Source organism: Magnolia sinica, chromosome 14, assembly GCF_029962835.1.
Source record: "Magnolia sinica isolate HGM2019 chromosome 14, MsV1, whole genome shotgun sequence".
In the NCBI taxonomy this organism is placed as follows: Eukaryota; Viridiplantae; Streptophyta; class Magnoliopsida; order Magnoliales; family Magnoliaceae; genus Magnolia; species Magnolia sinica.
In genome coordinates this window covers 10,243,626-10,271,532 of record NC_080586.1, presented here as the reverse complement: position 1 = coordinate 10,271,532, position 27,907 = coordinate 10,243,626, and the positions used below count along the sequence as shown (strand labels likewise).

Below are 27,907 nucleotides of genomic sequence, written 5' to 3'. Positions count from 1 at the left end.
ATCAGTTACACGGCATCTCAGATCTGTATGTATGTATGTATGTATGAGTCGAGTTTCTGATCGAGCCGAGTCAGTACCCAGTTGGATTTCGAGTCAAGTCGAGTCGAGTTATTGGGTGACACAAACTCGACTCAGTTTGAGTTCGGATTGGACGAAGTCTACTCAGTTTGGATCGACTCCCAAGGATTTCATAATCGGAAATTGAACCCATTGCATATGAACCCATTTCATATGATGGGAGTCGCCAGAGTATTGGGTGCTGCTCTGCTATGCAATATTCATCATGATAGGTCAGATCGAAATGGGCCAATGCAGCTGAAACTCATAATACATAGAAATGAAATATTCAGTTACAAGCATTGCTGCATATTAGCAATCTCCCATGATAGCAAAAAGGGTGCATTTTATTGCATAAGATCACGTAAAAGAATTGGTACAATCAGAGCTCTGGCCGCTGTAAAGAGGCATTTAAAAAAAAAAAAAAAAACATTTTCAAAACCTGACTCGCCGAATCAGCTTTCCCTGCTACAACACACACTGGCCAATGGAAGGGTGAATATGAACTCCATGTGTTTATAGAACAGCCATCCGCTTTTGCGATTCTTGCAACTGACCGTTACCTGGTCCAGCAAATTGCATGTTGAGCCCCCTTCTCGTGGTTCCAATGCATTTGCCACCCGAGTATGTAAAGCTGTAGGGTAGGCTGGGACTAAGGCTCCATTCGAGATCGGATTCAGATTGATATTACACAGGATCACAAGAATATCGTCTTGAGAACCAGAAGCACCAACATAATGAAGCAGAGGATGACGAGCACTGTCGCGCACATTATCATTCCCCCTTTCCTCTGCGTTCTTTCTGCCTGCAAGTCAAGCTTCATATATGAAACTGTATAATAGAGAAGCATATCTCCAACAGTGGCAAACATGCGAAGACATACAGACACACACAGACACAAGGAAATAGACGCATAATCCATGAGAATTATCATCCTCAAGCTTGAAAGCATGGGACCAACAGAAAACGATAGTAGGCACCCAGCAGCCAATGGAAGATCAAGAAGAGTGGGCTGGTCCAAACGCATAGTCCAGATGGTGTGGACCTCCCATGTGTCTGAATCCAACTAGGTGCATGGGAAGGGTTTCCCATCATACATCTATTGCATGTATATATGCGTTGTGCTTGCCGCCAAATTTCACATTTGAACTACTTGGAATAATTAAGATTTGTAACAAATAAGTAAACATTCACATGCATAAGTCCACATTATCACATGTTATGGCAACATTCAGAAAATTTAAAAAAAAATTTAAAAAAAATTTTAAAAAAAAAAAAATCACCAGTTATGGGGTTATACTAATTGGGTGGGAACACTTACATTCCTGGCCACGACATGCAAGCCATTAGTTCATATCCCAAAGAAAGCCACTGATTCTCAGGAAACCAGAGAAACTTCATTCAAAGGATGATGTGTATGGATGGTGCATGTGACTGGATGGATGTGGAGAACGTTCTTTGGAGGAACATCACTAAGCATGGCAAATATAGGGCCTGTATGGGGATAGTTGCCATTTGGAAGGTGAAAGTGTGGAGAGGTGCTCTAATGCATGATTACTATTGACATGAACTCATCATGTATTAGAGATCTTGATCTGTAATACATAATTACTGTTAACAAAAATGGGATGAACTCACCTTTAGGCATCTCCCAAACAAGGTCTTAGCCTTCTTAATAAAACTAGGAGTTAGTAGAATTGGGTCAAATATTTCATCACAGTACTAAATATGAATATCATGTTACAAACGGGATATTACCCATCTTGGATTCTTGAGAAGAGAATTGTATCCCCGTTCCCATATTCGAGGCTGTTTCAGTATCCACATCTAGATATCATACCGTCCACATGACACTTGTAGGAGTGTGATGTGATGAGAAACAAGAGCAGAGGAGGCTGTTTTGGGGCAGGAACTAGCAGGGTTCCTGCCGTGTGGAAAAACACGAGAATCCTCTATAGGGTGATCACAGCTTCCACCCTCAGAAAAACAGACCAAAAGTCAAACACATGTCCATGTGGAGAGCACAGGAGCATACTGCAGGTTTGGTTAGGGCAAGATTTTCTGCTTTTGGACAGGCAATGACGCATGCAGGTGCATGTTGCAATTTTGATGGGCGTAATAGCGCTCCATCTCTGAAGGCAATATGGTACATGCAGTTGCCTTCCCTGGGTTTTGGGGCTAGCAGATGTATCCCATTTCTAGATTGGGGATGCCTCTGCAGATGTGCTAAAACCACTCCCAGGAGGTTCCCTCTAAGAGGCGCTCTTAGCTACTTTCAGGAGAGGGGTTTACACAGGGAGATGTGTGATGACAATGGGATGACACTGCAGGTTTTAGTACACCCAACAAACACATGAGGGAGTACCTTCTGCAGCTCTTTAAAGCCTTCTTCCACTGAAGCTGCAACATTCTGTATATTGTAGTCAATCCGATCAACGATGGTGCCCTGCTCATGCAAATGCATAGAGTTAGCTACTTGTGCAAGTCAAGAAGTTGAACTCATAAAGAGGTGAACCTTCTAACCTGGTCTATGACAAGGACTGAGAGATCCTTCATGATTTGAGCAAGCTCATTTACAGATTCCACAACCTAAGGACAGAATTTAGATTAGAAGACATGATGAGCCCACATTATTGAGCAAAAACCAGAAAACAATGGATGCTTTACCTGTGTGATCTCTCTTTCCCTTTCAGCAGTGAAAGCCTCGCTCTTTTTCAGCTTGGACATTTGATACTTGTTAAAACCCTGAAAAAGCGCTCGGTTAGACTGAAACTGTGAGGATATTGCTATATACATCAAGAATTGGAATTTGGTAAAAAGAAAATATAAAATTCTCAATCAACCTTTTGTTCAACTTGACAAACTGTACATGTTGGACCACCTTCTGGTGATCCAAATTGTTCGCATGGTAGAACTCATGGTGGAGGGGACATATCCCCATCAGGCAATACAAAGTGTCTGATCGTGTCTCTGTTACACGTGCACACTTGCCCATTTTAACTGGACGATTAGACCATCTGATGTCATAGTCCATCCTCTGATGGGGCCCAGCTAGGGCCGGCAATGAGCCAGGCAAAATCAATATTCTGAATAGGCCCATCCCAACTAGTTCAAAATCCAGGCTGGAATCAACCCTAGGTCTGCCCATTTCCAGCCCTAAGCCTAGCAGATCAACCGTTTAGATTAAAGTTGTTGGTCCAACCAGTATGATGTTCAGTTGAACAGAAGATGCTGTTTCTCTGGATTGAGCTTCATATAGAACCACTTTGGTAAATGAGGCAGTGACAAAATATCAGGATTTTGGGCACATGGGCATGCACATTATTCATAAATAGGACATATACAGTGCAGGAAGAATCATGCCGCTTATATTAAACATTATAAGCAGATAAACAACATACCACATCACCAAAATCATCGTCTTCCTGTTTTGATTTACTTCCATTTAAATTCATCTCCAAGTCTACCCCGTCTTGACCCTCCTACACAGAAATAATTAATCAGATATCAGAAGCACAATAAAACAAGTTAAAGAGTAGTTATTGGACACGGCACCAAATCTGGTGGCTTTCAAAAATGTTCAGAAAGAAAAAAACTGAAGTTATATAATTTAAAAAATAAAAAAATAAAAAGAGTATAATAAGAATAATAGAAAGTCGAGCCTCACCTCTTTTTGCCGTCGTAGGCGCTTCAAATAAGTAGATTGTTTTTTCCGAAGCTCCATTGAAAGGTTCTGAAGGTCTGTTGCAAGAGATCGCTGTGGGAGAAGCATTCAGAGGGCATCAGTCTTCACAAGAAGGCTAGTAACTAAGATAACAGAAGCTCTAATCAATATATCCCACAACTCCTAAAACAATCAGTTCATATTGGCAAAAGCCCCATACAGCCTGTCCACACAAGTAAGAGGATGAACTTTCTGGTGTGGAACCAAACACAGCTATTCCAAAAAGAATCAACTTGAGGTCCAACACTTTAGGAGCAAACAGACATCTGAACCCAAACCCACCTCATCGTCCATAGACCTGATTCTTGGGATTTTTGCATTTTCTGTGGCCAAAAAATTAGGATGGTTCCTGCACATGTATGTGAAATGTGGACTGTTGGTCCATTTCTTTTAACTGTGCAATTTTCTTTATAGACATGTGGCCAACCAGGTGGCTGGACAGACCTGATTTTTACAAGGTAAGGCCACTAAATGAACCCGGATCTTGCACAAAAGTGCTACATTTGGCGCGCGAGCGCGTGTGTGTGGTGATTCAAATCCTAACTTGTCAAGTACCCATTGCATTTCATTACGAATGAAACATATGAGAAAGCAATGAGCCAATAGACAAAAACAGAAAGAAGAACACTGCATGCAGTTCTTGATAAATTTGCATGCACTAACAAGTAACCAGTCATCAACACCATACCTGTACATTTTTTCTGACATTTGAATCCTCAGAAGGCCCACTAGTAGAAAGTTTCTGCAATCTCTTCTCTGATCTCTTGAGCAAATCTGTTATCTCTTGAGTTAGAACCTCAATCTTGTGTTGATCTTCTTTGCCATCTCCAAAAGAGGGCATTAAAGCCTTTCCATGAGCTTTGACTAACTCTGCCATTTTTGTCCGTGCACGTTGCATATTTGCAGCTATTTCTTCTGAATCATCCACCCAAGCTGGAGGTAGACCCACTGTAAGAGCACCCCTACTGCAGTGGCCAAAGAACTTCTTACTTTGAGACTACTGCATCTTTTACAAAATTAGCTGTGATGATAACAACAGATGACAATATTTAACCTAATTCAAGATAGTATCAAGAACCTCCTTCTACGGTGCTGACTATCATAGAAACATCTGCTATATTTGCACCCCTGCTTCCTGATGCGCTCTCCAAGATCGTCTGCTCAGTTTGGAAAGGAAACACTGGTACACCAAATAGGCTTGTGTTTGGAAGTCTGGAAACCCCATTCTAAATTGAGCAGAATGGAGAAAGTTCATCAAACTGGCTCAAGCCAAATTGAGCACCATTGCCATTCTGCTCAATGCACATATAGAGACTCCCAAATGTGGATGGCCAAAATGGTTCATCATCACCCTCACCATAGCCCTGTCCCAGCCGTGTGGGGTCAGGCCACAAATCACGATTGCTCAGAAAAAGTTCAAAATTGGCTGCTTGACATCAACCCTCGTTATCCGGACTGGGGACTGGTTGGTTTATCTATCAAAAAGATTTAACAGTTCTTATATAAATTACAAATCAATTTTCATACATGACCATATTACATACAATCAATAGTATGTACGAGACCGACCCATGTGACCTACCCCAGCATACCACGTATTGGGGAAGTAGCTTACCATGTACCTATTCTCATACCACTTCCTCAAGGATCTGTGCATACTTGTGTACAACAAAATTTTTGGATTGGAATCCAAAATGCCTGGATATTTTATTGTAATAAACGTTTACAATAACTGCAACCCTTTTTATGATAGGTTCTTGGATGGCCGAGTGCAAGCAAAACTTGCCTCAATCAATCGTTGGATTGATGGTGGTGGGCTTACCCCTTTTTATTTATTTATTTATTTATTTATTTTTGAATGGTGATGGGAGGCTAACAATTTAAACTCTCCTAGACTCTAAGAAGCGATTGCCGCAGAGAAAGATGAAGAAAGCAGCACTTCAAAGTGTTATTGCAAGATGTGTCACATATGAAGTGTTTGTGTCGTGGTATTATGTGGATGTCATGAGCTGTTGCGGCTTGTCGCAACAGAGTGACTACTCCTAGTGCTTGTTGGTTAGCTTCTAAGGGTTTTCTCCCCTTTTTATATGCTCAAGAGACCATTGGATGCGATAAGGATCACTTCCACATGTTTCCTCCTTCGTAGGCGACATTTATAAGTACCTGTTAGAGGACACTTGTCTCCAGGAAGCTATCATAGAGGATGTGCCATGGCTTGAATGTCACCAACAACACACCTGTACAACATATTATGAGTCTCGGGCTTTGTTTTGTCGTGACAATGGCTAAAATGTAGCCTCTTTTCTTCTCTCACTTGTGCACTGGATGTGGGATGTCCTTTATGTACTTCGAACCTCTGGATTGACCTCGTGGTGATCTAGATGGTAGATGTAGAGAGTTAATTTGTGCCATGGAGGCTATTTTGGTAAATGAATAGAGATCTAATTCTCTGAAACACTTCTGATGCTTCAAAGCTTTTTTTCTTTCTTTTAAGAGGTAACAAAAATTTTATAGACAGAGTGCGAACTAAACAGAAGGAGACCGAAACCAACCCCCCAAATTTACAAACAAAAAGACCCAACCAAAACAGCCCCAAAATTACAAACAATTACAATCAAAATCCCCATCCAAGCTTGAAGCCCAATCAATGACTAGACCCTTTGCATGCATCTTGATCCAACCCACCGCATGACTCACATTCCTAAAATACCTTCCATTCCTTTCCTCCCAAATCACCCATAGATCACCAATAAGCATAGCCTCCATGCACCTTCCCTTTTCTTTCCAACCTCCACCCCATGCCACCCTATCAGATGGTAGCCAATAGAGATCGGGTTGGCCTAAGAGACATTAAACTTGGAGAGGAAAAAAATTCCAAACTCTAGATGCAACAGGACAATGAAGAAAGAGATGATTGACAGTCTCCAAATCAGCCACACACAAGACACGGATATTTGAAAGCACCATTCCCTGTTTCTGAAGATTATTCACAGTCAGAACTCTTTCCCTTCCAACAAGCCATGCAAAGGCCAGCCACAAACAAGACACAGATATTTGAAAGCACCATTCTCCGTTTCCGAAGATTATTCACAGTCAGAACTCTTTCCCTTCCAACAAGCCATGCAAAGGCAGATACTCTTTGCCCCAACCAAACCACAGCCATGCACCAAATTATAGAGAGATCGAACTGAAAAACCATCCAGACTTCTCCCAACGCCACACTATTCTATCCTTTTCCCCGGAGATCGGCCTACAAGTCTGAAGAAGATTCAGCAATGAGACCAATTCCTTTTGAAGCTTGATTGCAAACAAAACTCACCAACAGATAATTGACTGACAGTGATGTCCAACCTTGGACTCTCCTAACTTATAAATTGAATTACAATGCAAAGAAACAAGAGAACTTAAAATTCCAGCATTGTTGCAGGCTATTGTAGACTTGTATCGCCAATGATGTGGATGTCGCAGGACACAAGTTTTGCAGCAGAGTTTTGGCTCCCTAATGGTTGCTCCTCTAAATTCTAAACTTTATTAAATTGAAAAAAGAGCTTTTACAAGGAGAATACAAGTATACAACCTTTTTATGGTAGGTAATTTAAACCTTGAATACGAACTAATCTCACCCCAACTGATGGACGAGTTGAGTCGAGTCGCTGAGTCTTTTAACCATGTTTGCAGCTTATTACAGTAGAGTGATGGCACCTAATGATTGTTCATCTGTTTCTAACCTCTGAGAGTTTCCTCCCCATGTTATAGGCTCAGGAGACCATTGGAGGCAATAAGGACCACTTCTGCCGTTCCCCCTTTTAGGTAACAATTATAACAGCATGTCGCTGAGCAGCTAACTCAAAGGATGTATCACAGCCAGGATGTCGCTGGCAACACAACCTACATGACATGGTTTGTCGCGCTGGCTCTATTCTGTGGCGGTAGTGGCAGAAATGTTGTTTTCCCCCCTGCTCTCACTTGTGCACTTGATGTGGGGACCTCCTCGATGTACTTTAGATTGACCCTGTGGTGTTGTGAAAGATGGATCTGGATGGTTTATTTGTGCCATGGAGGCTATTATGGTACCTGGCAAGAGATTTAGCTGTTTGGGACACTTTTAATGCTTCAAACCTTAATCTGGTTTGTGCTATGGAATGATGTAACCCTTGGTGTGATTTGAACTGTTGGATTAGCCATCTGAGCAAAGGGAAATTTGGAGTTGTCAGCCATGACGTCTGAAGCCCAATCTGATGTTGAAGATGTACCTGCATGTAATTTAGGGTGATCTAGACAGCATGATGGTCATATTGGTTATGATTCTTCTTCTTTCTTTTTTTTTCTTTTTTCTTTTTTCCCAGTGGCAACAACCTAAGAAACTGAACCTGTTCAATTAGATTTAGATTGAGATTTCAAGCCTGACTAATAACCGGGTCAGGTTCACACCCATAAACGCATACCAATTAGAGATTGGGTTAGTTTGGGTATTAGATTGAGGTGCCCACCGGATACCCAAATATATGATTTGTTTAGTTTTATCCTTTATTGTGTATTATTTCTCACATAGATCCAAAGTCGGACCTGAGCCAAACATGAGTCCTGATCCATTTCTAGACCTGATTCCAAATCATTGTTAATGCTACACTGGCAGGGTAATGTATCAAATTGGATTTGGATCCAACACCTCATATACGGTACTCATATTCGAACCCGACAAGACCCGTTTCCAATTCCCTTAGTCAGTCTGGATACAGGTACACCAGTACCAACTCAAACCTGAACTGTTGACAGCCCTATGTACCAAAGCACCATAATATTGGATTGACCACTCAATGGATATTGGTATAGATAATTAAAAGATCCATACATTCCACTATATAACCTTTCAAAAAAAAAATATATATACATTACACTATATATAGGGATTCAACAGCTACTGACATAGCAGATGGACCGCATGGAAAAAGTAGCCGCTCAGTAGAGATCCTCATTCTCCATACATGTTGAAATCAGGACCGTGGTTGCTAATTCACCTTTTTATGGAAGATGAAGATCTCTTCTAGTGAGATTCTTCAGCCATGCGTTTCTATCCATGGTGAGGCATGGGCAAGCCTCCATAGCATTCTCCATCAAAATATACAGATTTAAGTTTGATAGATCCACCTTATTTTTTATGGAATTGATGAGGTAGAAAATCTATTGAGACAACCAAATGTCTTTGTTTGAAGAGAGTCTGCAATTACTGGGCACATGGGATCATGTAAGACCATTTAAAAGACAATAATTAGGATAGACTCTAAGTTCGAAGGTGCTTCAGAGATTTGAGAAAAGAAGTATGCGATTCTTGGCTTCGCAACATAGTTATTGTCATGATTCAGCTCATCCATGTTCGATTAAGGAGATTTGAAGAGGTGAAACTGTTGCATGTTGTTTCTCAAAATATCCTCCATGCTTCATGTTGCCCCATGGTTCTCAAGCACTGGACGTCATGTTTCTAGGTGGGATCTCTTTCAACTTTGTTGATACAATTCATATAACAAAAAGATAGATTCTATCTAGTATACTTGTCATTTACATTAAAAAGATTTTTTTCCCCGATCCTTGCTTGGTATAAGTTCACATGTGATGGGGACATCTCGCACACATGCACGAGGAGGGCCCCACCATCAATCTGGATCGATGACGACGTCCAGGGAGGACCCCTTAGCTAGAGGACTGCGTTTTGGTCCCTTGGAGTTGACCAGATCATCATATGAATCCTATCATGGGTTCTCATGATCGTGTCCCACTATTCTAAATGATCTAGTACTTTGAGTTTTGGTTATTTTTGTTATTAGGAAAATTATGGACAGTTTAGATTGCTTTGATTAGTTGTTAATTATGGTTACTTTATATCTAAGTAATAGGTTGCGCACATGACACGAGTTTTGGAGTATAGGATTTTGTTATAATAAGCACCCCTGGTAAGTTGTTTTACTCACTGATGATTGAATAAAAAAATCATGCGTTTTGCTTCTCTAAATTCTCTAAGTTGTGAAATCTTAATTGGGTGCGAAACCCTCCCTTCTCAGAAGGGCTAGCTACCGTAGTGCGAAGTCACACCCATCCCAAATCGCCCCCATCTCCTACCCTTTATATTCCTCATCTCCTACAGCCATCCCCTCATCAAATCCACCCACGTTTGCAGCTAATCCTTCCCCTACAGCAGATTTTCAAAATTTGGTCCTGCAGGAGGGCTGAAACTTCGGCGGAGCACCGTGTTCAAACCGATCATCCGTTTGGCCTGAAATTTGGAGGGAATGTGGCCCATCCCTGGCCAATCAGGGCCAAGCTGGCCTTTTTTGGACTCGTGGGCCCCACACACGTGCGGGACACCACCAGCGCACGTGTGTCAAGCGGGTTTGTTGTCCACACGTGCGGAAACGATTTCAGGTTCTTCCTTTCCTCTTCTTCACTCCTCCCTCACCTGATTTCCCTAACCCTAATCCTAACCCTAGATTGTCCTAAATCCCTATTTCCATGCTCTTTTTTTAAAACCCTAAGGTTTCCCGAATTGAAATCCGTGAATCCCTTGGATTGAGGAATATTCTTATGCATGTGTGGATGAATCTATTACCCTTTGATCATTGTTTGGTCTATAATTTTTAATCGATCCAGTCCTAGATGTGTAGGCTTGGACTCTTATAGATCCCCTATGTTGAATGCCTGACTTTATGTGGGATGTGGAGTTTTGTGAGTGTTTCTAATTTAGTATGATCTTAAGCCTGAATTTTGCATATCATGTTTAATTTCCATGTCCTGCATCAAATTTGATATCAGAGCTTAGGGTTTTTGTAAGAGAATGCATTGCATGTGTAGGGTTTAGTTTGTTTATGTCCATTATTCATCAAGTCTCATCATATAGAGTTGTTTAGAGGTCCATAATTCCTGATATAAGCTGCTGAAATTTCTATTATCAGAAAGTTAGCAATTCACATTGCTGAAATTTTCTGCTATCCCTTTATTTTGACAGCTATATTGCTGAACTTTGGTAGTGTTGTGTAGTTTCCTTCATATAGAGTCTCATAGAATCATTTAGCCCCATTTAGACGCATATAGTCGTATTAGAAGGTCTTTTAGTTGAGTTAGTGGTTGTATGCCCACAAATACAGGTCGTGGCTTTGGCTTACACCTTACACTAAACATGGAGCAATTGCAAGAATCAATGAACAAAATGACCCAGCCGTTTGAGTCTTTAGGTAAGCGCTTGAAACAATGGATTGACCAACGCTAGGATCAACTTACTGTGCGTGTTACCCAACTAAAGACCTCCGCCAGGGTAAACCCCACCATTGGAGAAGATGCCCATTCTCAGGCAAAAGTGGTCAAGAGGATAGACCAAGAAATGGGGGTGGCCAAAGAATCGGTTATGGGCGCGCACCCGTGCACCCACCCCGTGAGGGACATCAAGACCATTATGACCCTAATGCACAACTTCTCAAAGGAGTTAGAGTAGATGCCCCCACGTTTGATTGTCACTTGGACCCTAGAGCTTTTCTAGATTGGTTGATAGACATGGACCACTATTTTGAGTTGTACGACGTGTACGGCCTTGTGGCTAGAGAGAGTGCACAAGAGGCTAGTGTAGAGTTACCCACTGAGGTCATTCCAGTAGTGGATGAGTTTCATGATGTCTTTCTTGATGATCTACCAGATGAGTTTCCCCTATGAGGGATATACAGCACACCAGGACGTGGGACACTGTACTACCTATAGCCTAGTTTGCATTTAATAATTCTGTCGATAAGTCCACAGGTATAAGTCCTTTTAAAGTCGTTACTGGTTATAAACCTAGGAAATCTATTGATCTTGTCCATATGTCACTGTCCCATAGGCCATCAGAGTCTGCAGAGTCTTTTACGCATCACATTCACTCATTGCATCAAAAAATCAGGCGAAAGATTACTAATAGTAATAAACATTTATAAATTACGCGCGCGTAGCGCTAGACCATTCTAAATTATAAAACGAAACAGTCTCAATGCATATGTGGTATATCTTCCACCGTTCATGGGAATTAGTTCCACATTCAATGTAGAGGATCTAGTTGCATTTTAGGGGACCACTGATACATTGTCCGGCATTTCACCTAACCATTCTGATTTCTCAGACTTTTTCCTTGATTTGTGGCCCCCTCCCGACCCATCTTCCCAGCCCCTACCTGACATACCTACCCTTCCCACACCCAGAGATGAGATAGAGGATATTCTGTCCAGAAAGGACCCCCTAACTAGAGGACTGCGTTTTGGTCCATTGGAATTGACCCGATCGTCATATGAATCCACCATGGGTTCTCATGATCGTGACCCACTATTCTAAACGATCTAGTACTTTGAGTTTTGGTTATTTTTGTTATTAGGAACATCATGGACGGTTTACATTGCTTTGATTAGTTGTTAATTGTGGTTACTTCATATCTAAGTAATAGGTTGCGCACATAGCGCGAGTTTTGGGTTGTACGATCATGAGAACCCACTGAGGTCATTCCGGTAGAGAGAGTGCACAAGAGGTTAGTGTAGAGTTACCCACTGAGGTCATTCCGGTAGTGGATGAGTTTCGTGATGTCTTTCTTGATGATCTACCAGATGAGTTTCCCCCTATGAGGGATATACAGCACACCAGGACGTGGGACACTGTACTACCTATAGCCGAGTTTGCGTTTAATAATTTTGTCGATAAGTCCACAGGTATAAGGCCTTTTGAAGTCGTTACTGGTTATAAACCTAGGAAACCTATTGATCTTGTCCATATGTCACTGTCCCATAGGCCATCAGAGTCTGCAGAGTCTTTTGCACATCACATTCACTCATTGCATCAAAAAATCAGGCGAAAGATTATTAATAGTAATGAACATTTATAAATTACGCGCGCGTAACGCTAGACCATTCAAAATTATAAAACGAAACGGTCTCAATGCATATGTGGTATATCTTCCACCGTCTATGGGAATTAGTTCCACACTCAATGTAGAGGATCTAGTTGCATTTTAGGGAACCACTGATACATTGTACGGCATTTCACCTAACCATTCTGATTTCTCAGACTTTTCCCTTAATCTGTGGCCCCCTCCCAACCCATCTTCCCAGCCCCTACCTGACATACCTACCTTTCCCACACCCAGAGATGAGATAGAAGATATTCTGAATCATCAGATAGTATCGACATCGGACGGAAAGTTCTTAGTCAAGTGGAAGTCACACCTAGCTTCAGACAGTACGTGGCTCACTGAAGAGGAGCTTCAAAGACTTGATCCTGACATCTCGGAGCGGTTCAGAGTTTTGTTTCGCCAGTGGCGAAACCTTTGCAGCTAGGGAGAATTAATGGAGATATCTTGCACACATGTACGCCCCTCCCCCCCACGCACGCACACAATGAAGAGGGCCCCACCATCGATCTGGATCGATGACGACGTCCAGGGAGGACCCCCTAACTAGAGGACTGCGTTTTGGTCCATTGGAATTGACCCGATTGTCATATGAATCCTACCATGGGTTCTCATGATCGTGACCCACTATTCTAAACGATCTAGTACTTTGAGTTTCGATTATTTTTGTTATTAGGAACATCATGAACGGTTTACATTGTTTTGATTAGTTGTTAATTGTGGTTACTTCATATCTAAGTAATAGGTTGCGCACATAGCGCGAGTTTTGGGGCATAGAGTTTTGTTATAAATAAGCACCCCTAGTAGGTTGTTTTACTCACTGATAATTGAATAAAAAAATCATGTGTTTTGCTTCTTTAAATTTTCTGAGTTGTGAAATCTTAATTGGGTGCGAAATCCTCCCTTCTTCGAAGGGCTAACTACCGTGGTGCAAAGCCACACCCATCCTAAATCGCCCCCATCTCCTACCCTTCATATTCTTCATCTCCTACAACCATCCCCTCAGGGACTCTAACGTAGATGACCTTTACGGTCAAGATTTCTTCTTTCTTGGGGTGTAATGGTCGGCTGCTTTCTCAGCAGCCATTTCTTTTCCTTTTTGTCTTTCTTTTCGTCTTTTGCCTTCCTCTTTTTAATGAAATCCTTCATCTTTCAAAAAAAAAATCCACCCACGTTCGCGATTAATCCTTCCCCTACAACAGATTTTCAGAATCTGGCCCTGCAGGAGGGCTGAAACTTTGGCAGAGCACCATGTTCAAACCGATCATCCCTTTGACCTGAAATTTGGAGGGAAGGTGGCCCATCGCTGACCGATCCTGGCCAAGCTGGCCTTTTTTTGACTTGTGGGCCCCACACACATGCGGGACACCACCAGCGCACGTGCATCAGGTAGGTTCGCTATCCACACGTGTGGAATCGGTTCCAGGTTGTTCCTTTCCTCTCCTTCACTCCTCCCTCACCTGATTGCCCTAACCCTAACCCTGGATTGTCCTAAATCCCTATTTCCATGCTCTTTTTTTAAAACCCTAAGGTTTCCCAAATTGAAATTCATGAATCCCTTGGATTGAGGAATATTCTTATGCATGTGCGGATGAATCTATTAATTACCCTTTGATCATTGTTTGGTCTACAATTTTTAATCGATCCAGTCCTAGCATGTGTAGGCTTGGACTCTTATAGATCCCCTATGTTGAATGCTTGACCTTATGTGGGATGTGGAGTTTTGTGAGTGTTTCTAATTTAGTATGATCTTAAGCCTGAATTTTGCATATCATGTTTAATTTCCATGTCCTGCATTAACATGACATCGTTAAAAAGTTGCAACATTGTACTTTATAAACTATTGATGCAACTCATATAACAAAAAGATAGATTCTATCTATTATACTTGTCATTTACATTAAAAAGATTTTTTTTTCCCTGATCCTTGTCTGGTATAAGTTTACATGACATCGTTAAAAAGTTGCAACATTGTAATTTATAAACTGTTGATGCAATTCATATAACAAAAAGATAGATTCTGTCTAGTATACTCATCATTTACATTAAAAAGATTTTTTCCCCAATCCTTGTCTGGTATAAGTTTACATGACATTGTTAAAAAGTTGCAACATTGTAATTTATAAACTGTTGATGCAATTCAGATAACAAAAAGATAGATTCTGTCTAGTATACTTGTCATTTAAATTAAAATGGTTTTTTTCCCCCGATCCTTGTCTGGTATAAGTTTACATGACATCGTTAAAAAGTTGCAACATCGTAATTTATAAACTGTTGATGCAATTCATATAACAAAAAGATAGATTTTGTCTAGTATACTTGTCATTTACATTAAAAAGATTTTTCCCCGATCCTTGTCTGGTATAAGTTTACATGACATTGTCAAAAAGTTGCAACATTGTAATTTATAAACTGACATCGTTAAAAAGTTGCAACATTGTAATTTATAAACTGTTGATGCAATTCATATAACGAAAAGATAGATTCTGTCTAGTATACTTGTCATTTAAATTAAAATGGTTTTTCCCCCGGTCCTTGTCTGGTATAAGTTTACATGACATCGTTAAAAAGTTGCAACATTGTAATTTATAAACTACTGCCTACATTTTATTCCAGCTTTTCTGGATACAGGAATTCAGCCGACCATGGTACTGGACCATGGGTTCATTAAGTGCTATAATTCTAATTGAAAAGCACAATGGACAACAGATTTGATTATCAACATCGGACTAGAAATATCTCTGAGTTTCCATGTTTTCTCGATATTGCATTATTAGTGCGCAGCTTTTTGCTCTATATAATGACTATGACAAGTGTTAGGAATCCAATTTCCATGAAGGTTGAAATTTCTATTTCAAGAAATCAAGCAGCAACAACTAAAAATATTGAGCCATATGATTGTATCTGAAAATGCATGAGTATGATCCTGACTATCGACAATCTTCGTAAAAGAAATATGGTACTTCCCGCTGCCCGTCTGTGTGTTTGGGTGCTAAGAGGTGCATGGATCACCTCTTCATTCATTGTTCTTTTTCTAGGGTGGTGTCATTTGACTCATTTCTAGTTCTGGTCAGGAGTTTTCCTTGGTTTCAAATTTTAGGATATGTTTCGAATTCAAATTTAGAGAAAAGAAAAAAAAAAAAAGGAGTGAGAGACTAGTGTTGTGTTTGGATGCACCACCCAGTTGAATTGCAATTATTAGAATAATAAAGTGCAAGCAACCAGATTGCAAATTCCTATGTGATGGGGCTAGAAATTCTGATTACAATAATTCCTAGTTAGACTCGAAAGGAACGTAATTACGATCCATGGGGCCACTCAATTTGAATACTAGGAAACATCACCAATTTTTTCTCGAGTTTCCTCTCAATTAAACTGAATTTTTGTGATTCAATTCGCCCATCCATCCAAACAAGCCTAGATCCGATTTGGGCGGGAAGCGAAATGCATCCTAAAATACTATCCTCGCACCAAACGGATTTCTTCCTCAAAATTGACGCCCACAGTGACCATCTACATTAGTCAAAACCTGTACAATCTATAAATCATACTTCTCTAAACGAATTCCAAACATACGAATTAAAGAAAACCGTAATCCGATCTCAAGATCTTCAACAAGAGTAGAAAATTGATAGAAAAGCACGAAATTAGGGCTTCTACGCCTTGAAAAATCCTCAACTGGAATCGAGAGAGAGAGAGAGAGAGACAGAGAGAGAGAGATTACCTAGAATTGCCGGGATCTTCGGTGCTGAGTGGAGCGTATGATCGATTTGGATGCAGAAGCGACGCGCTGACTAATTCAATCACGGGCCCGCCGGAAGACGATGGATGAGATGAAGAAGAGAACACCGGAGCCCGGACGTTCCGTAAAGCGTCTCTGTATTTTCTGAATAGAGGAGTTCGATTTCTCGTCGCCATGGCGAGAAATTGGAAAAACAAAGGAGACGAGGAATTAGAGCGAGAGAGAGAGAGAGAGAGAGAGAGAGAGAGAGAGAGGTTCGTTTCAAAGATCGGAGAATGGGATTTCTGAAAGGGATTTTCTTGTCATTTTGCAGATCTCAGATTGGGAGAATTGCAGAAAAGAGGAGAAACGCCTTTTGTTTTGAAATTCGACCTTTCTTCTTCCTGCGACGAAATGATGTTTCAAGGTGCGGGCAACAGTCTAAAATGCGCCAGCCGTAGAAAAGTTTAAACTACGCTCACGACGATGACGGTGCGATGGCGAGACCGTACTGGGGTCGAGCGTTCGAATCTACGCGAGCGCGGTGGTTGGGTCGCTTCAGCTTTCTAGCTTCTAAGTTCGAGAAGCTGAGGCGATTCGCGCGAGGAGAGATTGAATAGGCGATTCGCCGGCATAAGTGTCCACGTGGCGCACAGGTGTAAGATGTACGGAAATTTCATCTGGGCCCCACATGGAACATGTCCGAAATCGAAATTGAGGGCGGTCAGATGATCAGGTGGGGCACATTTGTCTTTTGTACGGGCCGGATGGAGCGGATTAGGTGTTACCCTGGTAAGTAACACCTTAGTAGGAGCTACCTTACCGTGGGGCCCACTTTGATGATGCGTTGTATATCCACGCCGTCCATCTGTTTCTACAACCAATTTTAATAAGTGGTCCAAAAAATTAAGCATATCCAAATCTCACGTGGACCACACCACATAATACAGTGTTTATTTAGTGCCTCACTGTTAAAATTTCAAAGGGTCCATCCTAAGGTTTCGTAATGTTTATTTTCCATCCAACCTGTCTATAATGTCAAGAAGACATGGATGAAGGGAATATATAAATATCGACCTAATATAAAACTTTTGTGACCAATAAATAGTTTTTAATGGGCATTCATCACTGTTCCTGAGATTTGTATCTTCTTAAGGTTTTACTCACGTCCAAAAAAAGAGAAAATGACCACTGTAGATAAAACCTTTTACCCAGCGGTTTTTATGAAGGAATACAAACTTAAGTTACCAACTTAGACTAGCACGTGCGGACAGCGACTTTGAGGACGAAACTACCCCTGCTTTTCACTGGGAAGACGAGCGCTGACGCTCCTCCAACTGACAGTTGTACGAACGGCTTAAAAGAGATCAAAGTTACATGACCCCACAGCTATGTATTTATTATATCCACAACGTTCATCCATATTTCGAGATCATTTCGGAGCATTATCCAAAAAAGGAAAATCATATCCAATGATCAACTGGGTCACACCACACAGAGCAGCGGAAAATTGATTTTCATCGTTAAAACTTTTGTAGGGCCCACCATAACATTTATTTTCCATCCAATCTATTCATAAGTCCTCAAAGACCTGAATGAAGAGGAAAAACGATTTTCGTAATGATCCAAAACTTGTGTGCCCCTAAAAGGGTTTCAACGGTAGACGTTCAAGTAGAATGGTAATGGCGTACGGACAGGGATACGGATATGGCTACGGTTACAATCCGTAGCTATAGCAGTAAGTCGGCGATTAATGGTGAATTCCATGATTCCACCGCAAGTTGCTGTCCCTATCGGCGATTAATTGTGAACTTTGCGATTCCACCCCCGATCTTTGGCTACGGCTTATAACCGTAGCTATAGCCGCATCCCACCACAAGTTGCTGTCCCTATTGGCGATTAATCGTGAATCTTGGAAATCCATCCCCGATCTATAGCTACGGATTATAACCGTAGCTATAGCCGTATCCCACCACAAGTTGCTGTCCCTATTGGCGATTAATCGTGAACCTTGCATATCCACCCCCGATCTATGGCTACGGATTATAACCGTAGCTATAACCGTAGCTATAGCCATATCCCAACACGCTTTCTTCTTTTTTTTTCTTTTTTTTGTTTGTTTGTTTTTTTTTTTTTTTTTACATGGAGAATTTTATTCTACCTACATTCTTTTCTAACACATATTTATATAAATATGTAAATATAAGCATATAAAAAAAAATCTCTTTTTTTTTTCATTTCTTTCTTTATTCATATAATAAGAATATTTTCTAAATCAAAATTAGTTACTTAACGTACCATATATAATTTTAGGGCTGAAAGTTGGGCGGGCTCAACCCGACCAACCTGTGACCGACCCGACATTGGGTTGGGCTTGGTCAAGATGTATCGAGTTTGGTCTTGGGGTTGGGCCATACAAACAACAACTCAATAAAACTTGGGTTGGGCTTGGTTGAAGTCTCGGGAATTGCCAGGAAATGCATGGAAATGACCATGAAATGAAGGAAAATGACCATGAAATGCGTGTAAATGACCATGAAATGTATGGAAATGACCATGAAATAAAGGGAAATGACCATGAAATGCATGGAAATGACCGTGAAATGAAATGGAATCACTAGGATTGACCGTGAAATGCATGAAAATGACCATGAAGTGAAAGGAAATGACCGTGAAATGCATGGAACTGACCGTGAAATGAAACGGAATCGCCGGGATTGATCGTGAAATGCATGGAAATGACCGTGAAATGAAACGAAATCGCCGGGATTGACCGTGAAATGCATGGAAATGACCGTGAAATGAAACGGAATCGCCGGGATTGCCCGTGAAATGCATGGAAATGACCGTGAAGTGAAGGAAATTGACCGTGAAATGCATGCAAATGACCGTGAATCAAAACGGAATCACCAGGATTGACCGTGAAATGCATAGAAATGACCGTGAAGTGAAGGAAATTGACCATGAAATGCATGGAAATGACCGTGAATCAAAACGGAATTGCTGGGATTGACCGTGAAATGCATGGAAATGACTATGAAGTGGAGCGAATTGACCGTGAAATACATGGAAATGACTGTGAAGTGGAGCGAATTGACCGTGAAATGCGTGGAAATGACCATGAAGTGAAGGGAATTCACCATGAAATGCATGAAAATGATCGTGAACCAACACGAAATCGCCTGGAATGACCGTGAAATGTATGGAAATGACCGTGAAGTGAAGCGATGCATGTAAATGACGGTGAATCAAAATTAAGTAGGACAAATCGGAAAATGAGCGGGACAACTGGAAATTGAAAGCAAGCAAACAGAAAATGAGCGGGCCAAATTGGAAATTAAGTGGGCAAACCGAAAATTGAGTGGGCCAAATCGAAAATTGAGCGTTCCATCGAAATTGAGCGGGCCAAACTAGGAAATGAGCGGGCCAATCTAGAAATTGAGCGGCCAAACCGAAATTCAGAGCCAAATCGAAATTAAGCGCCAAACTAGCCTAACAGAAATTGAGCAGGCAAATCGAAAAATGAGCGGACAAATCGGAAAATGAACGAGACAAATCGAAATTGAGCGGGCCAAACAGAAAATGAGCGCCAAATTGAAAATTGAGCAGAACAAACTCAAAATTGAGCGGGCCAAACTAGGAAATGAGCGAGCCAAATCGAAAATTGAGCAGGACAAACTAAATTGAGCGGCCAAACTAGAAATTAAGCGGCCCAATGGCCAAACTGGAAAATGAGTGGGACAAACTGGAAATTGAGCAGGGGAAACATGAAATTAGCGAGGCAAACTAGAAAATCATTATGCCCACTGTTTCCTGTCGTATGATCCACTTGATATTTTGATATGCTTCAATTTGGAGCTCAACCCCTTAATTAGATAGAAAAATAGATCAACAGCGTTGATATACTACATGAAACGGATTGACTACTCCCCCTGCCACCAGCTAATGGCTGGTGTTCAATACTCTGTGGGCCCCATCATGATGTATGTGTTTCAACTATGTTGTCTATCTTTTTTTATATATTGTTTTATGATATTATATTAAAAAATGAGGTATATCCTGATCTCAATTGGACCACATTATAGGAAACAATGTTTAATGAACATCGACCATTAACAACCTTTTGGTAGCCATAAAAGTATTGAATCAAGCTGATCTTTGTTTTTAGCCTTCATCTGGGTCTTTATGATGTAATAAACAGATTGGATTTCAGATAAACAGTACAGTTGGCCTCAGGAGGATTTAAATGATGGATATCCAATCACTATTGTTTTCCTGTATTATGGTACATCTAAGATTTATATCCCACTTATTTGTAGGATAAAGCCCTGAAATGACAATAGGGAAGGATGAAGATTTTCTACTAGGCAGTTTCAACAACATAGCCATTGGAATGTTGTCTATCTAATGAAGGACTTGGTCCATGGCTGGCTAGTGGTAGACTCAGGACATGATTTAAGGTCCAATTTGAGGCCCACATATCCAATCAAATTCCATTGATTGGACCTAGTCTCACATATCTAGAACTAGTAGCCTTATTGTTGGGTTTATGCAAAAAACCATATAGTATGGGAGGGCTTCATACAACCGTACACATATCCAAGCCCACGCGGTTGTACATAGAAGAAGCAGCTGAGTGGATTTTTGGAATCATTAAGTTGGGACCTCTTATTAAATTTTCTTTCCTTCATGATGGATGGATTAAGTCGAGTTTGACTCGAGTCGAGGTGGGCCAAGCTCGACTTGACTTGTCCAGTTTGTCCCGCTCAATTTCCTGTTTGGCCCGCTCAATTTCCAGCTTGTCCTGCTCAAATTCTAGTTAGGCCCTCTCAATTTCTAGTTAGGTCCGCTCAGTTTCCAGTTTGTCCCGCTCATTTCCATGTTTGCCCGCTCAATTTCTAGTTTATCCCGCTCAATTTCCAGTTTGTCCCACTCATTTTCCAGTTTGGCCCGCTCAATTCTAATTTGTCACGCTCAATTTCCAGTTTGGCCCGCTCGATTTAAAGGGAAAAAGTAGAGATAGATGAAGTTAATTTCACTATTCATCAATTTATTGTTTATTGTTTAGGAGCAGCATAGCTGTTAACTCTCCTTTTTTGTTTATTTCTCATATATTAGATAAAACGGGCAACTGATTTCAGTCCTCAAATAGAGGTAGAAAAAAAAAGCTCATGGTGCTGCTTCCATTGATATATCTTCATCTCCCGCGCTATAAAAGCCCTCATCTGTAATCTCTATGCGTGGGCAAATGGAATAGAAGTCATGGGAAATAGAGAAAATGATGATTAATGGGATGCATTGGATCTTTGTCTTGAAAATGTTCAAGATACAGCTGCCATGCATCTCTCTCACCTCACCATATGCTCAAAGTCTCGACATGTATTGCCATTAGTCCTGAAGAAGATGCAGAAGAAACAATCTATAATAGATAGATCTCTTCATTTCTCAGAGATGACTGTTTGTCTTTAAAGGTTATTGATCAACTGCAATTGGCCTGTTTCTGACAGTTGCTCATCTTAGGACATCATGATACACCTGGTGAGTAATCAAAATCCATTGAGGAGAATGGAATCCATTTCTTTCTGATCAGGATCATCAGGTGCTGCCATGACCACATTATCCCCTTCTCTTTCTCATGAGAAGCACTGAATTTTCTAGCCATTTAGGGTCACATGATGGATGGTCCATGTTAATGTATATGGTCAATATTGTAACCAGTTGATTTGAAAATTTATATTATGGTTTTGTTAAGTAATTAACATCAACAATGCTGGTAAAAAAGGAGGAAGAAATAATTGAGAGAGAGAGAGGGTGGGAAGGAGGGAGGGAGATGACTCTCAAAAAAAGAACTGCGACTCGTATAAACAAGGCGTGAATTGTAGGAATATTGGTTTCCACTGTACTCCTACCCCTCATATAAATTACAACTGAATAGACAGAAGAAATAATGATACAGTTTTTTTTTTTTCTTTCTTCAATTTTCATTTCTCTAAAATTTCCAAATATACTTCATGGAGTCCTGTTTGTTGTTTGAATTTTTCTTCTTATTAAAAAGAGAGAAATAAAGAACATGAAGATGCAGAAGTGTATCTGTATTTCACCATCCTTGAATAGGCCATCAGTGGTTAGGATCTGGTAGCCACGACGATGGCCGTCTCCTCCTCATGTCCTTGTTTGGACAAGTGACAGCATCTTGTTTGGCATCCTCTCTCTCCATATGATAACCTCTTTTGGGAAGGGAAGAAAATAATTGATGAAGGAACATCCATGCTCTTTTCTTCTTGTTACCGAAGGAAGTAGTACACGGGTCTTGTAATTCTATGGAAGGGGAGAGGCACTTGTAACTTGTAGTTGCAGTGCATTCCCAAGAGATGAAGTCTTCTGATACTAAGATATCACCTAATAATGAATTGAAGTTACATTTATGATTCCTCTTTGCTTACCATGATGTTTCTATTGTTTACATTACCTATATGATCCCATCTCCCTTTTAGCCTTTTGAATTAAATTGATTTTCTTTGTGATTCTATATATTTTTTGAATTCCTAGCATGGAAATAAATTCCTCCATTTTTGATTTGATTTTTTATTGGTTATTGTGGTTTAGTAGTTTTTCAGATCTTTTTGCTGCTATATCATTTCATGTTAGGGTGATCCATTTTAATTCCATGGCAGTCCGTACCTGGTGGAAAGTAATTTGCAGAAATTTTGTTTGGTGATATCAAAGAGCATTCTTCCGGTTCAAAGGATCTGATGCTTAGAGGGTCTTCATTGCACAAAGTATGCGACTAATATAAAAAAAATCCACGTAAAGAGGTGAAAGTAGTGAGGGAAAGGTTATGGCAAAGAGGATTGATTCCATGTTTAAAATTTTAAAAAAAAATAGGAATACAGATATAGCTACGGTTATAATCCACCAGATTTCTTATTCCTTTCCTTCTATGCGACTAATTTCTTATTCCTTTCCTTCTAGATCCACCAGATTATGTCAAATGAAAGCATCCTCAAAATTCACCCTACTTGATTAAACAACAATTTCATCCTCCCACCTACGACTAAGGCCACTTTTTTGGAGAACCCAACAAATTAAAAAGCGTTTGAAGAAGTTCCATATCCCTAGGCATTCTACAAACAAGATATAGGTGATAGAATGATTTTTCTATTTCTCTACACAAGTGGCACATTTCTTGCTTGCTGAGGTCATATCATCTTTACTGAAATCTCAGACTCTGGAAGATCCTAGCCTTTTTTTGCTGTTGTGGCCTGAAAATATCTTTTTCCATGTTTGCCCGCTCAATTTTCAGTTTGTCCCGCTCATTTCCATGTTTGCCCGCTCAATTTTCAGTTTGTCCCGCTCAATTTCCAGTTTATCCCGCTCAATTTCCAGTTTGGCCCGCTCAATTTCCAGTTTGGCCCGCTCATTTTCTAGTTTGTCCCGCTCAATTTCCAGTTTGGCCCGCTCAATTTCCAGTTTGGCCCGCTCAATTTTCAGTTTGGCCTGCTCAATTTCTAGTTTGTCCCGCTCATTTTTCAGTTTGGCCCGCTCAATTTCTAGTTTGGCCCGCTCAATTTCTAGTTTGGCTCGCTCATTTTCCAGTTTGTTCCGCTCATTTTTCAGCTTGTCCCGCTCAATTTTCGGTCAATTCGCTTCACTTCACGATCATTTCCATGCATTTCACGGTCATTCCCGGCGATTTCGTGTTGATTCACGATCATTTCCATGCATTTCATGGTGAATTCCCTTCACTTTATGGTCCTTTCCACGCATTTCATGGTCAATTCGCTCCACTTCACAGTCATTTCCATGCATTTCACAGTCAATTCGCTCCACTTCATAGTCATTTCCATGCATTTCAAGGTCAATCCCGGCGATTCCGCGTTGATTCACGATCATTTCCATGCATTTCACGATCAATCCCGGCGATTCCGTGTTGATTCACAATCATTTCCATGCACTTCACGGTCATTTCCCTTCACTTCACGGTCATTTCCATGCATTTCACGGTCAATTCCAGTGATTCCGTTTTATTTCACGGTCAATTCCCTTCACTTCACCATCATTTCACGGTAATTTCCCTTCACTAATTTTGGTTTAGAATGTATTCTTGCTATATGAATAAAGAAAGAAATGAGACAAAAATCAACCGTGAATTTTTTTTAATATGCTTATATATATATATATATATATATATATATATATATATATATATATATATATATATATATATATACACACACACACATATACATATTTATATAAAATATGTGTTAGAGAAAAATGTAGGTAGAATAAAATTTTACATGTCAAAACAAGGATACGACTATAGCTACGGTTATAATCCGTAGCCATAGATTCGGCGATCAATCGCGAATCCTGCGATTCCACCCTAACTCGCTGTCCCATTCGGGGATCAATCGTAGATCCCGCGATTCCACCACCGATCTATGGCTACGGATTATAACCGTAGCTATATCTGTATTCCTTCTTTTTAAAAAAAAAAAAAAAAACATGGAATCAATCCTCTTTGCCTTAACCTTTCCCTCACTACTTTCACCCTCTTTACGTGGATTTTTTTTATTAGTCGCATACTTTGTGCAATGAAGACCCTCTAAGAATCAGATCCTTTGAACCAGAAGAATGCAAAGAGGATCACAATATTTGAAACAAACCTACACGAATCATTGGTCACAACCTGCACAAATCATTCATCTCATTCATCACCATCCATTTACTCTATTGATTGATCATCACAATAGCCTTCCATATGCCCAATCACCATCTCATACTTGAAAGCTCCCATAACTCACATCAACTAAAGTTCTGATATGTGTCAACCTGGCAAGCAAGTGCATAGCGATTGGAATTATACCTAACCATGTTGCAGACAGGATTATAGCAATTTTTTGAATAGGTGGGTAGGATGATTTCTATTGCAATAAAAAGCTCGAAAATCATCCATTTATGATGCAAATATAGGTTTCGCTGGAATTTTTGCTAGCAGCTTGTAAAAAAAAAAAACATTGTTCAAATTCTGTTGTGAACCGGCAATGAAATAGTATCAATAGAAACTAGCATTTTGTCTTAAAATTATGGCAAACGGCTCCTGCAGAATAGCTAGACGGACCCTCAGATTATGCACAAACTGGTAGCAAATCAGCCACCTGAATCCTTAGATGTCGATTCGACTATGCTGCTAGAATTTTTCTACAGTATTTCCTGGTTTAGTCCTGAAGAACTTAAGGTGCCACTAGGAATGATAGAAAATCAAGGAGAAGTGCAAAAAGAAAAGATTAGCCAGATGGCAAGACCAAAAAAGAAAATGCATACTGACAACCCACAGGAAAAAAGAAAAAGAAATGTCCTAGGATTCCCCTCTACCTTGTGCTTATAAAATGGCTTTTTTTCTTCTTCTTCAATTACACTCCATACAGAACTCTCCTCTTAACTTTCAAACTTACAATCCTAATAAAACAGAAATAGAAACTAATAAAGACTCTTACTAAAATTAGAAACTAACTTTGACTTCTAGCAACTACTATCCTAAACTGAATACAATTTGAAACTATCTTTGACTTGTTGCAACTACTTAGTTGAGTAAAATTTGCTTATAAGGCCTTTCATTCCAAACCCCTATTCCCCAATAAACCCTGTGCTAAAGGTGGGGTTACTTTGTTAGAGACCAAGACCATCATCCCCCTTGAGACTGGTGGAATGCATCTCTTTACTCTCCTACTGTATTGGTAATTTGCAAACAGACTTTCCTCCCTTCTTAAAACATTTCCTCTAGCCTTACCATGCACCACTAGTTACACTTGCATCAAAGGTAGTTAGATATATGCTCATAATACATCTGGAATATGACAATTGTCAAATTTTTTTACCCATCAACTGCAGAGGAGAGGATCATTGCCTCCACAAGAGATTATGCAGGCAGTAACATGGGAATAAACAACCTATTACAATGGCAGAAATAGATGGTATCTACTGTTTTCATGGACCTTCTCTATGAAATGTAGGGGATATCAAAGTTCTCAAAGCAGGAATGTGAATCATGGATCTTATCAAGGATTCTGCCTCGTGGAGGTTTCAATACGGAGACCCAAGTGATCCAGCAATACCATTGAAGAAGGCTTCAATTCATAATGGCTGACCAAGACTCATATGTTTGAATAAATTATGAGGCCAAAACAAAGAGCTTCAGCTTCGATCATATTTATCTCCATCGATTCTTACATATCTCACAACCATTGACTTCATAGAACATGGCACTGTTCCTTAGGACATGTTCCCCAGCTACTTTCTCCCTAACTACCTTCTGTGCTTCCAATGTCTAATACAATCCAGTTATGAGCACTGGTACTAGAAATTGCCAGTTAATTTGAAATAGGAGAAACCTTTCCAGCACCTCATGGGAAATACTGATGCAAACAAAAGCAACGGTTCCACCAAGAGTGAAGTACTTAACAATAAGAATGCACAACAAACATGAAAATCTATTAATCTTAGAGCCAAAGTATCCCAATTGGGTGGAAATTCTAGCAAAAGGCAAACTCCCACATCATAGAAAGATCTGTCATTGAGTTACTAAATTGTTCTCCTTTGATTAACATACCTCTCAAAAATCACCTTCATTGGATGCTCCTAACAATCCATATTTATTATACTAGAAAAGGTATAACCGTTGATATGGAATGTCTCTACAACTGATTGCCCATTCTTCTCAAAGTCATATTTTTCAAACAACTCTAACCATGCTATTGATTATTGATGGCTTGGAAAATGGAAAGTCCATGTTTAATTTACTAGAAAGGTCCGATCATTGACATGGACCATCATCATGCCAGGCCCACCTTTGATTGCCCATTCCTCTCAAAAAACACTTCAAGCAAAAGATCCCATTCATACGATCAAGGCTAAATAAACAATCTCCATTCTCCACTGCTGATAATCTTACAACCTATGGTCAAAATGTTCAAAAGGCCCAAATTTTCGAAGAATCATGCATGGATGGTCATTTAATCCGAAAGAACCATGTCGTCTGAAGACTGAAGAGTGCATTGACATCTTGGGTCCCGCATGGGGAATCCTCTTACTAACTCCTAACTCAACATGATTTATTAGAGATTTTCTCCTAGTTTTTAATTATTTGGATAGAGTTACAAGTCTCATTTTCAATTTTCAACGCTTTTCTTGCAGCCCACTTTTGAGATATCAAACGATGTCAAAACCACATACAATTGGTCCCGTTTTGAAATTCTATTGAATTGGGCTTCCAACAAGCCCAAGATCATGCGCTTCAATACCATTTGAGTAAGTTATGGTCAATTTTCTGAGCGTGTGTAAGGTTTGATGGGATTATCAATTATAAAGTTAGAGTCCATTTAGGAATTTGTTATTTTGAGGGCCTAGCAATTAAACCTCCACATATAGGCATGTCAACTCTGGATTTTAAATCATATTAGATTATTTATTTTGATTTCTAGAAGTGTTGGAGATT

At 40.1% G+C, this 27,907-nt stretch overlaps 1 protein-coding gene across 2 annotated transcripts; it reads right to left on the bottom strand.

Moving 5' to 3' along the window:
• Positions 1 to 310: 310 nt before the first annotated feature.
• Positions 311 to 16,947, bottom strand: LOC131225116 (syntaxin-43-like). 2 transcript variants are annotated; one of them, XM_058220550.1, is made up of 8 exons: positions 16,414 to 16,947; positions 4,470 to 4,743; positions 3,725 to 3,814; positions 3,459 to 3,539; positions 2,725 to 2,802; positions 2,581 to 2,646; positions 2,423 to 2,503; positions 311 to 862 (listed from the first exon to the last, which is right to left on the bottom strand). In XM_058220550.1, the coding sequence occupies exons 1-8, from the start codon at positions 16,605 to 16,607 to the stop codon at positions 755 to 757; spliced, it is 972 nt and encodes a 323-aa protein (XP_058076533.1). In that variant the 5' UTR covers positions 16,608 to 16,947; the 3' UTR covers positions 311 to 754. The 2 variants fall into 2 exon arrangements, with proteins under 2 accessions (XP_058076533.1, XP_058076532.1); XM_058220549.1 differs by having other exon boundaries at positions 4,470 to 4,746; positions 16,414 to 16,946.
• Between the last annotated feature and the right edge of the window lie 10,960 nt (positions 16,948 to 27,907).